At 45.5% G+C, this 13,821-nt stretch overlaps 1 protein-coding gene and 1 long non-coding RNA gene across 2 annotated transcripts; both read right to left on the bottom strand.

Moving 5' to 3' along the window:
• LOC147180132 (uncharacterized) lies at positions 1-7,297 on the bottom strand. The gene is made up of 5 exons (XM_086067111.1): positions 7,289-7,297; positions 5,956-7,146; positions 4,865-5,123; positions 1,345-1,472; positions 1-45 (listed from the first exon to the last, which is right to left on the bottom strand). The coding sequence occupies exons 1-5, from the start codon at positions 7,295-7,297 to the stop codon at positions 1-3; spliced, it is 1,632 nt and encodes a 543-aa protein (XP_085923237.1).
• A 2,448-nt stretch (positions 7,298-9,745) lies between these two features.
• Positions 9,746-13,223, bottom strand: LOC147180131 (uncharacterized). Its single transcript, XR_015093971.1, has 5 exons — positions 11,832-13,223; positions 11,701-11,754; positions 11,562-11,612; positions 11,455-11,487; positions 9,746-11,363 (listed from the first exon to the last, which is right to left on the bottom strand). It is a non-coding gene; the product is annotated as an uncharacterized LOC147180131 (long non-coding RNA).
• Between the last annotated feature and the right edge of the window lie 598 nt (positions 13,224-13,821).

The raw sequence follows: 13,821 nt of genomic DNA, 5'->3' as shown, positions 1-13,821 counted from the left end.
TCACACCAATGTTAGAAGGCTATCTGTCTCCGTTTCGCTCACTGTCTTTGAACCCGCACAGGGGGGAGAGCTTTCATTCCTTAATTTTTTTTTTGACACTGAGCTAAAGATGGGAAAAATTGCAACAAAATGAGCTAAAATTTATATCGGCCGGTTAACGTATGCGCGCGCAGCGTGTCTTGGAAAAAGGTGCTTGATTTGATTTGATCATTTTCGGTTTCCCATTCATTCCAATGGGACTTTTTGGGGGACTTTTTTGGGAATTGACTCTTCTTCACAATTATAAACCCTGCATTTTACTTGGAAATGTTGCTGCTTGTATTTTAAATATAATATATCTATATAATATTTCATGTTAGAATTTTATCTCATGAACGCATGACAGTAACTGGTCTCACAAACAATGGTATGCAGTGCGCCGTTTCTACAGCTAGTTGTTGGTAACGCATGGAGTTCCATGCAGCCCAAGTGGGCATTCCGTCACACTTTGTGACAGCTGAAGCTGTTTGAAAGCGTTATATAAAAATAAAGATGACTTGACTTGACTTTCCGTCAGTCCGTCAATGGCAGCAGATGGGCATTCTATTCCGAATTGACGATGCTCGATATTCATTGACGCGCTCGCCTGTGTGTATGCGCAGGATGTGAATGTATGAACTTGTGATCATTTTGTTAGTTTGATGTTGTATTATGTGAAAAGGGTAGGCAGTATAAGCTTTGGCTTGGGTCGATCCTTTTGGTCTTTTTCCAAGTATATTTTTGTTCTTAATCACTGATTGTTTTGAGCAAATTAACTAACTAACTAACCAAACTTATTGAATTGGCGGAGCTGATGGGAACATTTGAATGTCTGTCTGGATACAAAATGAATATTGAAGAAAACTCAAATTATCCATTTTTTTCCCCCCCACGCACAAGAAAGACATTTTTAAAATAAATTGCTGGATGGTTGGCTTTCACTTGTGTGTTTTGTTGTCGTAGAGGGTTGACTGGTGGAGGGGGTTTTCATCCATGTCCTCTTTCCCTTTCATCAATATCAGTAACTTTCAACCTAAATTGTAATTGTGAGTAGTTTTGAAGCAGCATTCTTTTTATTTGTAATTGGTCAAAGAATGTTAAGAAGAAACTTTTCCTCTGCTACATTCAGGTACCTACTGATCTTTTTTTTTGCGGTTTCTCACACTACGCATAGGTTGCACTCGTCGGTTCGATCCTGCTGGGGTGCTGCCACCCTCCTGCGGGTCCAGTCCTGGTGGGGTGCTGCCACCCCTCCTGCGGGTCCAGTCCTGCTGGGGTGCTGCCACCCTCCTGCGGGTCCGTTCCTGGTGGGGTGCTGCCACCCACCTGCGGGTCCGGTCCTGAGTTCTTCTCTTCCCACCCAAAAACAACTGTCCCGGTCAACTCTATGTAGGATGTAGAGTGGAACATTTGCCCCACCAGATATCTTTTCATGTAGGAGAACATGTTGTAGGCTGACAACAGAAGAAGACACAGCGTCAATATTTGGACCGAATGAATCACATGCTTATTTATTTTTTCTGCTTTTTTGCCTCGTTTGTCATTGGAAGCAGTGAAATGTGTGTTGAAGTGAAAGCCTACTTGGAAGTCAAGGGGCATCACAGCACACTTTAGAGCTTCCACTGTACATCTAATCACATCAGTATAGAGAATGTGTCCAACATACCCAAGCCAAGGTTATTCACTTGGCTCAAGACATTGAAAGAGATCAAGTTACGAAGACTCACCACTCGCCAGAGAGTCGCTGTATGCCACGAGCACCGTAAACACTGCATGCAGCGCAAACATGGCCATCTTGAAGCAAACCTGGCAACGCGCCTGTGGCATCTGCCACAGACACAATGTGTTGGATAATTAGCACTGAAGAAGCACAAAGCTTCTCAATATGGAGGATTGACACGGGTGTCAATACCAATCCATCTAATGAGAACATCAAAATACATACAACTTGAGTTGAATTTACCTGCCAGGTCAGGAGGCAGGATAGGAACATGTAGACATTGGAACCCAACAGGAATGCAATAAAGCCAAACCGGTGAATGTCTGCAGAAAGAAAATGAGATCGGATCAATCGGATGTCTACATCTTAGTCTAGTCGTCTTTGTCACAGTTAAGTTCTCCACGGTCCTGCAAAGTTCTCAACGTCCAGCCAAGCTTCCCAAGTTTTGCCAAGTCAGCCCACCTCTCTCTGTCCAGTCATGGCGACCTGTCTGTCTCCCTGTCATTTCACCCGTCCCCACTTGTTCCAATAAACTTTCTCCTTTAGTTCAACAATTTCTGTCTCCCTGATGTGTCTCCTCGCCTTCGGGTCCAACCTCTCCTACGCGCACCATTTCGTGACAAAACTGATGAGAGTGACCAAGACTTTGAGTCAACGCTTCAGCTTTTACCAGCCCTTTTTTCCCCACTGACAGTGTTTTGTTGTCGTAGAGGGTTTACTGGTGGAGGGGGTTTTCATCCATGTCCTCTTTCCCTTTCATCAATATCAGTAACTTTCAACCTAAATTGTAATTGTGAGTAGTTGTGAAGCAGCATTCTTTTTATTTGTAATTGGTTAAAGAATGTTAAGAAGAAACTTTTACTCTGCTACATTAAGGTACCTACTGATCTTTTCTTTTGCGGTTTCTCAGAAAACTCCCAGGTTGAACTCGTCGGTTCGGTCCTGCTGGGGTGCTGCCACCCTCCTGCGGGTCCAGTCCTGGTGGGGGGCTGCCACCCACCTGCGGGTCCGGTGCTGGTGGGGTGCTGCCACCCTCCAGCGGGTCCGGTCCTGGTGGGGTGCTGCTACCTTCCTGCGGGTCCGTTCCTGGTGGGGTGCTGCCACCTTCCTGCGGGTCCGTTCCTGGTGGGGTGCTGCCACCCTCCTGCGGGTCCGTTCCTGGTGGGGTGCTGCCACCTTCCTGCGGGTCCAGTCCTGGTGGGGTGCTGCCACCCACCTGCGGGTCCGTTCCTGGTGGGGTGCTGCCACCCACCTGCGGGTCCGGTCCTGGTGGGATGTTGCCACCCACCTGCGGGTCCGGTCCTGGTGGGGGGTTGCCACCCACCTTCGGGTTCGGTCCTGGTGTGGAGTTTCCTGAGTTGTTATCTTCCCACCCAAAAACAACTGTTCCGCTCAACTCTCCGTAGGATGTAGCATGGAACATTTGCCCCCACCAGAAATACTTCCATGAGGGAGAACATGTTGTAGGCTGACGACAGAAGAAGACACAGCGTCAATATTTGGACCGAATTTGCCTCGTTTGTCATTGGAAGCAGTGAAATGTGTGTTGAAGTGAAAGCCTACTTGGAAGTCAAGGGGCATCACAGCACACTTTAGAGCTTCCACTGTACATCTAATCACATCAGTATAGAGAATGTGTCCAAGCCAAGGTTATTCACTTGGCTCAAGACATTGAAAGAGATCAAGTTACGAAGACTCACCACTCGCCAGAGAGTCGCTGTATGCCACGAGCACCGTAAACACTGCATGCAGCACAAACATGGCCATCTTGAAGGAAATCTGGCAACGCGCCTGTGGCATCTGCCACAGACACAATGTGTTGGATCATTAGCACTAGAGAAGCACAAAGCTTCTCAATATGGAGGATTGACACGGGTGTCAATACCAATCCATCTAATGAGAACATCAAAATACATACAACTTAGAGTTGAATTTACCTGCCAGTTCAGGAGGCAGGATAAGAACATGTAGACTTTGGAACCCAACAGGAATGCAATAAAGCCAAACCGGTGAATGTCTGCAGAAAGAAAATGAGATCGGATCAACATTTTATACAGTTCCGACATGTTCTTATCATCATCTTTTCAACCCACTTAGAAACTGAACGGGCATGGCGATGCATTCGTTGACAGATAACTTTGGGCTCGACTGCTCAGAGGTTGTTAACTTGTTATACGTTGCAGTGTACGCCATCACAGCATGTCACTAAGCGGACCGGACAACTCACGGATGATGTTACGCCCTGCCATCTACAGCATACAAGAATTGGTGACGTGCGCGCAGCACCTGGCCGCGAGCTTCGGCGCTCTTCTCGGCATAGTCAATCACGCGATGTGCAGCGGTCATTAATGCAAGAGCAAACGCAGTAGTATCAATCAGGCTAAAGAAGGCATTTACGGAGGCGTACGCGTGACTGGCGACTGAGCGGGGCGGCGACGTCACAGTCCACAAGCGACTACGTGTCCACTTCTCGACGGCCAAAATGTGTTGATGTCATCATGAGCAGGACATGCAGACAGCGTTAGTAGACACTAAGGGTGTAACGCTTTTTGTATGCGTCTGTTTTGTGGAAAACACTACTTCACCTTTATATTTTTATGCAGGATCGTGAGTGGTCGGCGGCAACAATGAATACACAGAAACTGATATGCTTTGCTAGAATAACTGCCTTTTATTCCCCGCAAACAGCAATCAACATTTTTATATTGTGCTAGAATAATCGTACGTTTTATTCCCCGCAAACAGTAATCGTCACCTGTGTTTTGCTCGAATGATTGTACCTTTTATTCCCCGCAAACAGCAATATTCACAACTTGCTTTGCTAGAATGATTGTACGTTTTGGTGGTCCCCACAAGTTCAGACCTTTTTTTGAGGGTCAAGACTTGGTTTTAGAGTTTAGGTTTGAATTAAGTTATGGTTAAGGTTAGGGTAAGGAATTTTTTACGGTTAGGGGAAGGGGCTAGGAAATGCATTATGTCAATGAGCTGTCCCCACAAAGATAGCACCGTGTGTGTGTGAGAAGCATCTTTGAGTGTTCAGAAAAGCACTATATAAAACTCATGCATTATTATTATTATTATTATTATCATTATTATTATTATTATTAAAAAAGTTTTTATACTCACCTGGACCAGCCTCTAATGTCACAAGGGCAAGGATGAACAGGCCGCTGAGCTCCACCAAGTTGGCGTAACACGCAAAGGAAGCCACTGAGTACCATTTGGACGTGGTGCCAAACTGCTTGTAGTACAGATCCCGATATTTGTACGCCACCAGTGCTCGCAGGGCAAACAAGAAGGTAAGGCCGGCCAAGAAAATGTGCCCCCCTGGCTTAAAAGAGGCGGCTGCACTGGTGGTTGGAAAGCTAATGGTCATGTTTTTGCCCTACACACACACACACACATCAACATCTTACAGTTGAGTCGAACAGAAGGAGTAATAGGATGTAAATAAGTACAAATATGTCATTACTGTACATGAGTAGATTTCATATCAAATCAAACTTTTTTTATATGGCACTTTTTATACATAAAATGCAACTCAAAGTCCTGTGCAATTAAAACAGCCATAGTCTACATCTTAGTCTAGTCGTCTTTGTCACAGTTAAGTTCTCCACGGTCCTGCAAAGTTCTCAACGTCCAGCCAAGCTTCCCAAGTTTTGCCAAGTCAGCCCACCTCTCTCTGTCCAGTCATGGCGACCTGTCTGTCTCCCTGTCATCTCACCCGTCCCCACTTGTTCCAATAAACTTTCTCCTTTAGTTCAGTTACTTCAGCTTTTACCAGCACTTTTCCCCCCACGGACAGCCAGTGTGTGTATATCCAATTTGTACAGAGTGTGACTACTTTGGCATTTTGAAGTACTTACATTACATTTCACAATGAAGACCTCCTTGTCGTATGCCACAGCAAGCGCATAGTTGAGGATGAAGCAGATCATAAAAAGTAAATGCATGCATATTGCCACAGTCTGGTAGTTCACTTTAAGACCCAGCATTGTGGCAGTAGTAAGGAGCGTATACGACTGACTGGAAACACGTCTTTATTCATCAACTGCCAACAATAGAAATCGCGAATATTGCGCCAACAAACATTCATATAAAACACCCCCCCTGCTGTATGCCTACTGGGTAAGAGGCATGGTCCTAAAGTCCACCACACAGCCCCCCCCCCCCCCCCCCCCGAACACCCAGAAGAGCACTCAAAAGGAAAACCTCACAGGGGGCTTCACCAGCCTGCCACATCGACTACGCAGCCCATCTCCCGGTGGAGCAGGTGAAACCTGTTGAGCAGTGGAGGCAGGCGAAAAAGGAGCAGGAGAACACTCAACATCATCGTGCGGAAACGAGGCTGGGGGTTTCGGAGGACGACCGCGGCGAGGGACCCAAGCTGGCAACAGCACATCGCCGACAACCAAATGAGCTGGTTTGAGCCTATCCAACGAAACAGACTCCCTACGCCCACCCATATCAAGCACAAAATATTTAACCCCATGCTCAAGCACCCGAAACGGGCCGTCATACGGTGGCATGAGGGGCGACCGGTGGGTATCGTGGCGCACAAAAACAAAACGGGCAGACATAAGTGTCGATGGTACAAAAACCTTAGGAACACAGTGGTGAACCGGTGCAGGAGTCAGGGGCATCCCCGACAGAAAGGGCCGCGCGTCAGGACCTTCGGGCAGAAATTCACCCGGGACGCGAAGAGGCTGACCGAACACCAACTCGGCCGGGGCGGCGTTAAGATCCTCTTTCGGAGCCGAACACAACCCGAGCAAAACCCAAGGAAGACAATCGACCCAGTTACCGTCGGAAAGCGCAGCCCGCAGCGCAGCTTTAAGCGACCGGTGAAAACGTTCACACAACCCGTTAGCCTGTGGGTGGTAGGCAGTAGTGCGGTGTACCTGCACACCCAAGGACTCCGCTAAGGCAGACCAAAGTCCCGACACAAACTGGGGCCCCCTATCCGAGGTGATATCGGACGGCGTGCCAAAACGCGCGACCCAAGACGACAGGAACGCGCGGGCTACGTCCATCGAAGTTGTGGAGGACAGGGGGACAGCTTCCGGCCACCTCGTGGTCCGATCTACCATAGTGAGCAGATGCGTAAAACCCTGCGACGGACGGAGGGGGCCTACCAGATCAACGTGCACGTGGTCGAAACGCCTAGCTGGAATCGGAAAAGGTTCGAGGTCCGCCCCGGTGTGCCGGTGAACTTTGGCACGCTGATAAGCCACGCACGCCGCCGCCCACTCCCTGACATCCCTACGCAGTCCAGGCCAGACAAACTTGGCACCAACCAGCTTGACCGACGCACGAACGCCAGGGTGTGAGAGGGAGTGGATAGAGTCAAAAATTCTCCGACGCCATCCCAAAGGAACCACAGGCCGGGGGCGGCCGTACCTAAGAGCCTAAGAGCCGTACCTGCCGCTTTGAGGTTGCGGATGTCAGGGTCGTCGGACTGTTCGGCAGCCATCTCGGAAAAATTAACCCCGAGCTGGACTGGACATACAATCGCGCGCGATAAACAATCAGCCACAGGGTTACACTTACCGGCCACATGCCGAACGTCTGTCGTGAATTCGGAAATGGCCGCCAAGTGGCGCTGCTGGCGGGCCGACCACTGTTCAGTAACCTTTGACATCGCAAACGTAAGCGGCTTATGTGAACCGGCGCCCTTCAAGAAGGAAACGAAAATGTCGCGTCGCGAGATACAGCGCCAGCAACTCCCTGTCAAAAACGCTATACTTGCGTTCGTTATCCCGCAACTTACGACTAAAAAACGCAAGGGGCTGCCACACATTCGCCACGAGTTGCCACTCCCCCTACAGCTATATCGGACGCATCTGTAGTCAAGGCCACCTGCGCAGTGGAGATCGGATGGACGAGGAGGGCCGCGCTCGCGAGGGCATCCTTAGCTTGCTGAAACGCCTGTGCCCGTGTATATATCTACATATCCATCCATCCATTTTCTTAACCGCTCAGTCCTCACAAGGGTCGCGGAGTCTATCCCAGCTAGCGTCAGGCGGTAGGCGGGTTACTAGACTACATGCATTTTTTTTTTACTAGATATAAAATTATATTGAATGAGTTTTGCAGTCAAAACAAGAAACATTTCCGCGGAAATTTTGAATGGGACTGCTGACTCTTGCAAGGTGGAAAGACGCAATACTTGTAGCAATAGTAGTAGTAGTATAATAGTAGGACTTTTAGTAGTAGCAAGTACTTGTAGTAGTAGTAGTAAGTAGTAGTCGTATTAAGTAGTAGAAGTAGTAGTACTTGTACTCGTAGTAGTAATAGTAGTACTTGTAGTAATTTTAGTAGTAGTCAAATGGCAAAGATGGCCGCCGACCTGGTTTTGCGAGGGGGAGAGACTCCTTGGCGTACCTATTTAATTGGCTAAGATGGCCGCCGCCCTGGGCCAGCGGAGTGGCAAGAATCCTGGGCGTACTTAATCAATTGGTCCAAGATAGTAGTAGTAGTAATAGTATTTGCAATAGTAGTAGTCGTACATAGGCCAAGCCTTGAGTACACATAGAAAAAAGGGGGTGAGTTGAGCTCAACAGTGAGAGAAATGATTGGCTGAGGCAGTTGCTATGCAGAAGTGAGAGACCAGGCAGTATAGATAAAAAAGCACTATTTAAATAGCAGTTGTTAGAAATCGTTTTTTGATTTCCTGCGTGTTCAAAATAAAACTCAAAGTTGAGATCTCATGAAGAAGTTTCTTGCCAGCTTTTATTCAGAAATTTCCGAAGCCACTTTGGATCCTTGCTCAATCAGCAGTGACCGCAAAGTGTCCCTCTCGCTCTCTGCTCTTGCACACTTATACAAAAACAGTGTTTAGAAAAAATACTCCCCCCCTGTCATCTTGCCCTGTCAGAGTGAAATACACAACTTAGAATCCTACACCGTTCCTATCTCAGTCCACTCCAGATGTGGGTAAACAATTGGTTCCCGGCACCTTCTTGCACCAGGAAATTTATGGACAGACCTCTGCTTGCACTTTCAAACATCCCCTCATTTAGATAACTCAGAAACCTTACTAGACATTTCTTTCCCAGAGAGAAGAACAAAGGACTATAGATTGGCAAACAAATGAATTAACTGTTGTCTTATTATTACACAGCTCTAACTAATATCAAAAACGATTAAAATATAAATTGAAACAGAAAAACAATGTTAATAATCTAACACAGTCCATTCCATTTCTTTAAAATAAAAAAATATATATAATAATGTTGTGCTTTTTTAAAAATGTATTTAAAAAATGTAAACGAGCTGAACAGTTTAAAATTCAAACGATTGGAATCGGTCAAGAAATGTGGATGTTAACCATAATCAACTAAAAGTATATTACTGTCGCTTTAAGAAACTGGCACATTCACGCACACGCATTGGACTAACACGTTGGAGAGAGACATCACGCACACAAGCACACCTCGAACAAAAGCCTCTTACGATTTAACGGTTGAAGATGCAGATTCCAGAAATGGCCCGTTAGAACGGCAAGGGTTTGGGGAACGCGAGCGTGTTCTCATTTTTTTAATCGGATGAGAAATGACCAAATTAGAGCAGGTTGAAACAACATGGGAAAGATAGCCGGGAAAGTCCGACTTCTCCTCGCTTAACTCTTTGACTGTTTTCAGAAAAGGGATGCTGTGGGTGCCAGCCGATTTAAGCATTTTGACTGATCTTTCAAGGTCCACAGAAAATTTTGTGTTTGGACTATGGAAACACACATACTACCATCTCATCTTTCATCAGAAAAAAAAGTTTGTTTCTACCTTATTCCGTTTTTCAGCAATCAACAATAGAAAATAGGTTAGTTTCACCCAAATGCTCTGTTTTGGACCAAAATACGGAGAAATCAAGCTTTTCGTGAAACGATATTATTTCATGCACTCTAGTGAATTTGACACTTCTTTTTGTCCATGAATGATGCCACAAACACCTAAATAGTGCTTTACTTCTATAAAACACTACTACCAACAATGAAACAGTGTTTTTTTGATAGCAAAATAACAGTTTATTTACATTCAACATTCAACAGTGTAACAATTTGACAAAACAATTTGGCAAACTATTTACAAATGTGTGCAACTGTGCATGTGTGGTGTGTGTGTATGCGTTACTATTTACAATTGTGTGGATGTTTCAACTACACATTTTTTTTTTGTGTGGTATATAGTGTTACACTCCCCTGGGTGCAAGGGGACGCAACAGGATTTGCACCACAGATTTGTTTCACTGCGAATGCCCCTTCCCTTTTCCGGGGAGTAGCACGTATATACTGCAGTGTGTGTTTGGCCATGTTGCCATCAAGTCTACTTTCAGATCATTATACGGTGACCTGGTGTTATGTCTGGCTTCCTCATGTCCTTCCGTTTCTATACTTGCAACAACGTCCTCCTCCTGGTCTTGTGGTAACAGCCACCCTCTCACCACCTGCTGGATAAACTCCAAAAAGTGTTGACACTTCCCAGGATTTTTAGCTTTGTGCAGGATATATGCATTGAACATGCATATTTGAAAAAGATATGCAACACATTTTTTGTGCCATTTCAATGTTTTCCGCGTGAATGGGTGGTAAGAGATGTTTTTGATCCATCTTATACACTCCATTCATCGTGGAATTGTAGTCCAGAACACACACTGGTTTTGGGAAAGGCACTCTTTTTTTTGTGCCTTCCGCCACACATCCACTGTCCGCATTTCATCTTTGTGAAAAGTAGTCACCATCCTCAATAAACGTTTGTCCTGCCATGCCACAACCAAAACATTTGTGTTGTGTCTTACCAGTTTCCCCCCCCCCACCCCAAGGCCAGTGTTTGTTAGGGAAGTGATCTCACTGGGTTCACCTGTTCTTCCTCAGTGTTCCACATACATTGATACGTGCTGCCAGGAGACGTTCACACAAGCCGATTGAATTATAAAAATTGTCCATGAAGAGTGTGTACCCATTTCCTGGCAGACGATCTCGTAAATTGAAAACTGTATCAGGCAGAGAACAACTGGTACCGACATAGGGTTGCATATTGAAGCAATACCCCGTTTGGGAGTCACACAGGATGTATGACTTGATCCCATATTTGATCGGTTTTTGGGGGTTGTATACTTTGAATGAAAGACGTCCCTGAAAATTCATCATTCACTCATCAATACAAACATTCCTCCCGGGTTGGAACAGTTCTTTGAATTTCTGGACAATGTGATTGAAAACAGGACGGATTTTTTAATAGTTTGTCGTCTGAACTGTGTCTCTCGTTGTTGTTCAAATGAAGGAAACTCCAGATGAGCTGTAAGCGGTTTTGAGGCATCGCGCGACTGAAAAATGGTGTAGTTTCTATTTCGTCTTGAGTCCAATACATATCTATACTGGGCTTGTTTATATACCCAGTAAGAAATTGGTGTGGCAGACTTTCAGTCTGCTTCTGGATAGACTGACGTGCATACAGGTTTGTCTGGTCAGCAATGTGCTGGAGAAGTTCGTTCGTGATGAACAGCTGCAGGAAGTCAGCTGGCAGGGTCGAATTCAGCTCTGCTGCGGCACCCCTTGGTCCTGGTTTTTCAGTTAAGGGGGATGTGGTTGGCTGCCAGTCTGCTTCATGCCAGCCAGAATTTTTGGGATCTGCAAATATACATTTCAATATCATATAATATTCATTTTAGATCAGTGTGATGCATTATATATATATATATATATAAATATATATGTTTACCTTTTTTCTTGGATCCATTGGTTGATGTACATTCTGTAAATTATAGAAGACATTTACCATCAAATATTTTACTCGTGCTGTGTTGGAGAATCTTTTTTTTTTTTTACCTTTATTCTGCTCACTGTGAGAAGGGTCAACTTGAGCCCTATGAGTTACAGCTGAAAGAAATATATACAATTACAATAATATCGAAAGACTGTTTTCTTTTGTTGTTGCGGTGAATTGAAAACACTTTTTTTTTTATACCTCTCTTTGTCGTAGAAACTGCAGTGGGACGTCGCTGTGAGCACGATCCACGATCTATGAATTGTACATTCACGTTACACGAGGTGCTAGCAGCGTGCCGGAAAAGTATCTCATAGCAAGTTTGCGCTTACCTCCACAGTCTTCTGAGGATGAAATACTGTCCGAATCAGTGTCTCTGAGATCAGACTGTACCCACTCCTCCGAAGAATATCCATCGGACTCAGGGTACTCTTCATCGTCCGATTCAACGTCCGCCTGTGCAGAAGTGGACTTTAATTTGCAATACTGCATACTTGTATCCAGATTGCAGCACAACGATGCCCAGGAACGTGAGCAACAAGCCCCCTCCTCTCGTCCAGAGACATCCAAAGCGAAGACCCTGATGGACATTGGGACTCGCCGAATTTTCAACGAGGACCGTGACCTCTTCAGGCAAAGTGTGCGCCGATTCTACCAAGCCGAGGTCGTGCCGCATCACAAGGAGTGGGAGGAGGCGGGTCAGGTGAGCAGGGAGGTGTGGGAAAAGGCCGGCGAGCGAGGCCTGCTGGGAGTTATGACACCTGAGGAATGCGGCGGCATCACTGAGGAACAGTAAGAGGGAAAAAACCCATGGCATCTGATGGAAATTACATTATTTTTCGTAGGTGCCTTTGTTTTCATTCAACAGAGCGTACTCGAAGTGTACAGGCCCTAATTTTGGACAGACTGCATTGAAATTGAAACCACGTCTAAAAAGCACAATGACTCTTCTTCACAATTATAAACCCTGCATTTTACTTGGAAATGTTGCTGCTTGTATTTTAAATATAATATATCTATATAATATTTCATGTTAGAATTTTATCTCATGAACGCATGACAGTAACTGGTCTCACAAACAATGGTATGCAGTGCGCCGTTTCTACAGCTAGTTGTTGGTAACGCCTAACGCATGGAGTTCCATGCAGCCCAAGTGGGCATTCCGTCACACTTTGTGACAGCTGAAGCTGTTTGAAAGCGTTATATAAAAATAAAGATGACTTGACTTGACTTGACTTTCCGTCAGTCCGTCAATGGCAGCAGATGGGCATTCTATTCCGAATTGACGATGCTCGATATTCATTGACGCGCTCGCCTGTGTGTATGCGCAGGATGTGAATGTATGAACTTGTGATCATTTTGTTAGTTTGATGTTGTATTATGTGAAAAGGGTAGGCAGTATAAGCTTTGGCTTGGGTCGACACCTTTTGGTCTTTTTCCAAGTATATTTTTGTTCTTAATCACTGATTGTTTTGAGCAAATTAACTAACTAACTAACCAAACTTATTGAATTGGCGGAGCTGATGGGAACATTTGAATGTCTGTCTGGATACAAAATGAATATTGAAGAAAACTCAAATTATCAATTTTTTTCCCCCCACGCACAAGAAAGACATTTTTAAAAAAAATTGCTGGATGGTTGGCTTTCACTTGTGTGTTTTGTTGTCGTAGAGGGTTGACTGGTGGAGGGGGTTTTCATCCATGTCCTCTTTCCCTTTCATCAATATCAGTAACTTTCAACCTAAATTGTAATTGTGAGTAGTTTTGAAGCAGCATTCTTTTTATTTGTAATTGGTCAAAGAATGTTAAGAAGAAACTTTTCCTCTGCTACATTCAGGTACCTACTGATCTTTTTTTTTGCGGTTTCTCACACTACGCATAGGTTGCACTCGTCGGTTCGATCCTGCTGGGGTGCTGCCACCCTCCTGCGGGTCCAGTCCTGGTGGGGTGCTGCCACCCCTCCTGCGGGTCCAGTCCTGGTGGGGTGCTGCCACCCTCCTGCGGGTCCAGTCCTGGTGGGGTGCTGCCACCCACCTGCGGGTCCGGTCCTGAGTTCTTCTCTTCCCACCCAAAAACAACTGTCCCGGTCAACTCTATGTAGGATGTAGAGTGGAACATTTGCCCCACCAGATATCTTTTCATGTAGGAGAACATGTTGTAGGCTGACAACAGAAGAAGACACAGCGTCAATATTTGGACCGAATGAATCACATGCTTATTTATTTTTTCTGCTTTTTTGCCTCGTTTGTCATTGGAAGCAGTGAAATGTGTGTTGAAGTGAAAGCCTACTTGGAAGTCAAGGGGCATCACAGCACACTTTAG

This window comes from Leptonotus elevatus, chromosome 2 (assembly GCF_054856555.1).
Source record: "Leptonotus elevatus isolate MCC_2025b chromosome 2, RoL_Lele_1.0, whole genome shotgun sequence".
Lineage (NCBI taxonomy): Eukaryota > Metazoa > Chordata > Actinopteri > Syngnathiformes > Syngnathidae > Leptonotus > Leptonotus elevatus.
Note: the sequence above shows the minus strand (reverse complement) of the source record. Positions and strands in the feature narration are given on the sequence as shown.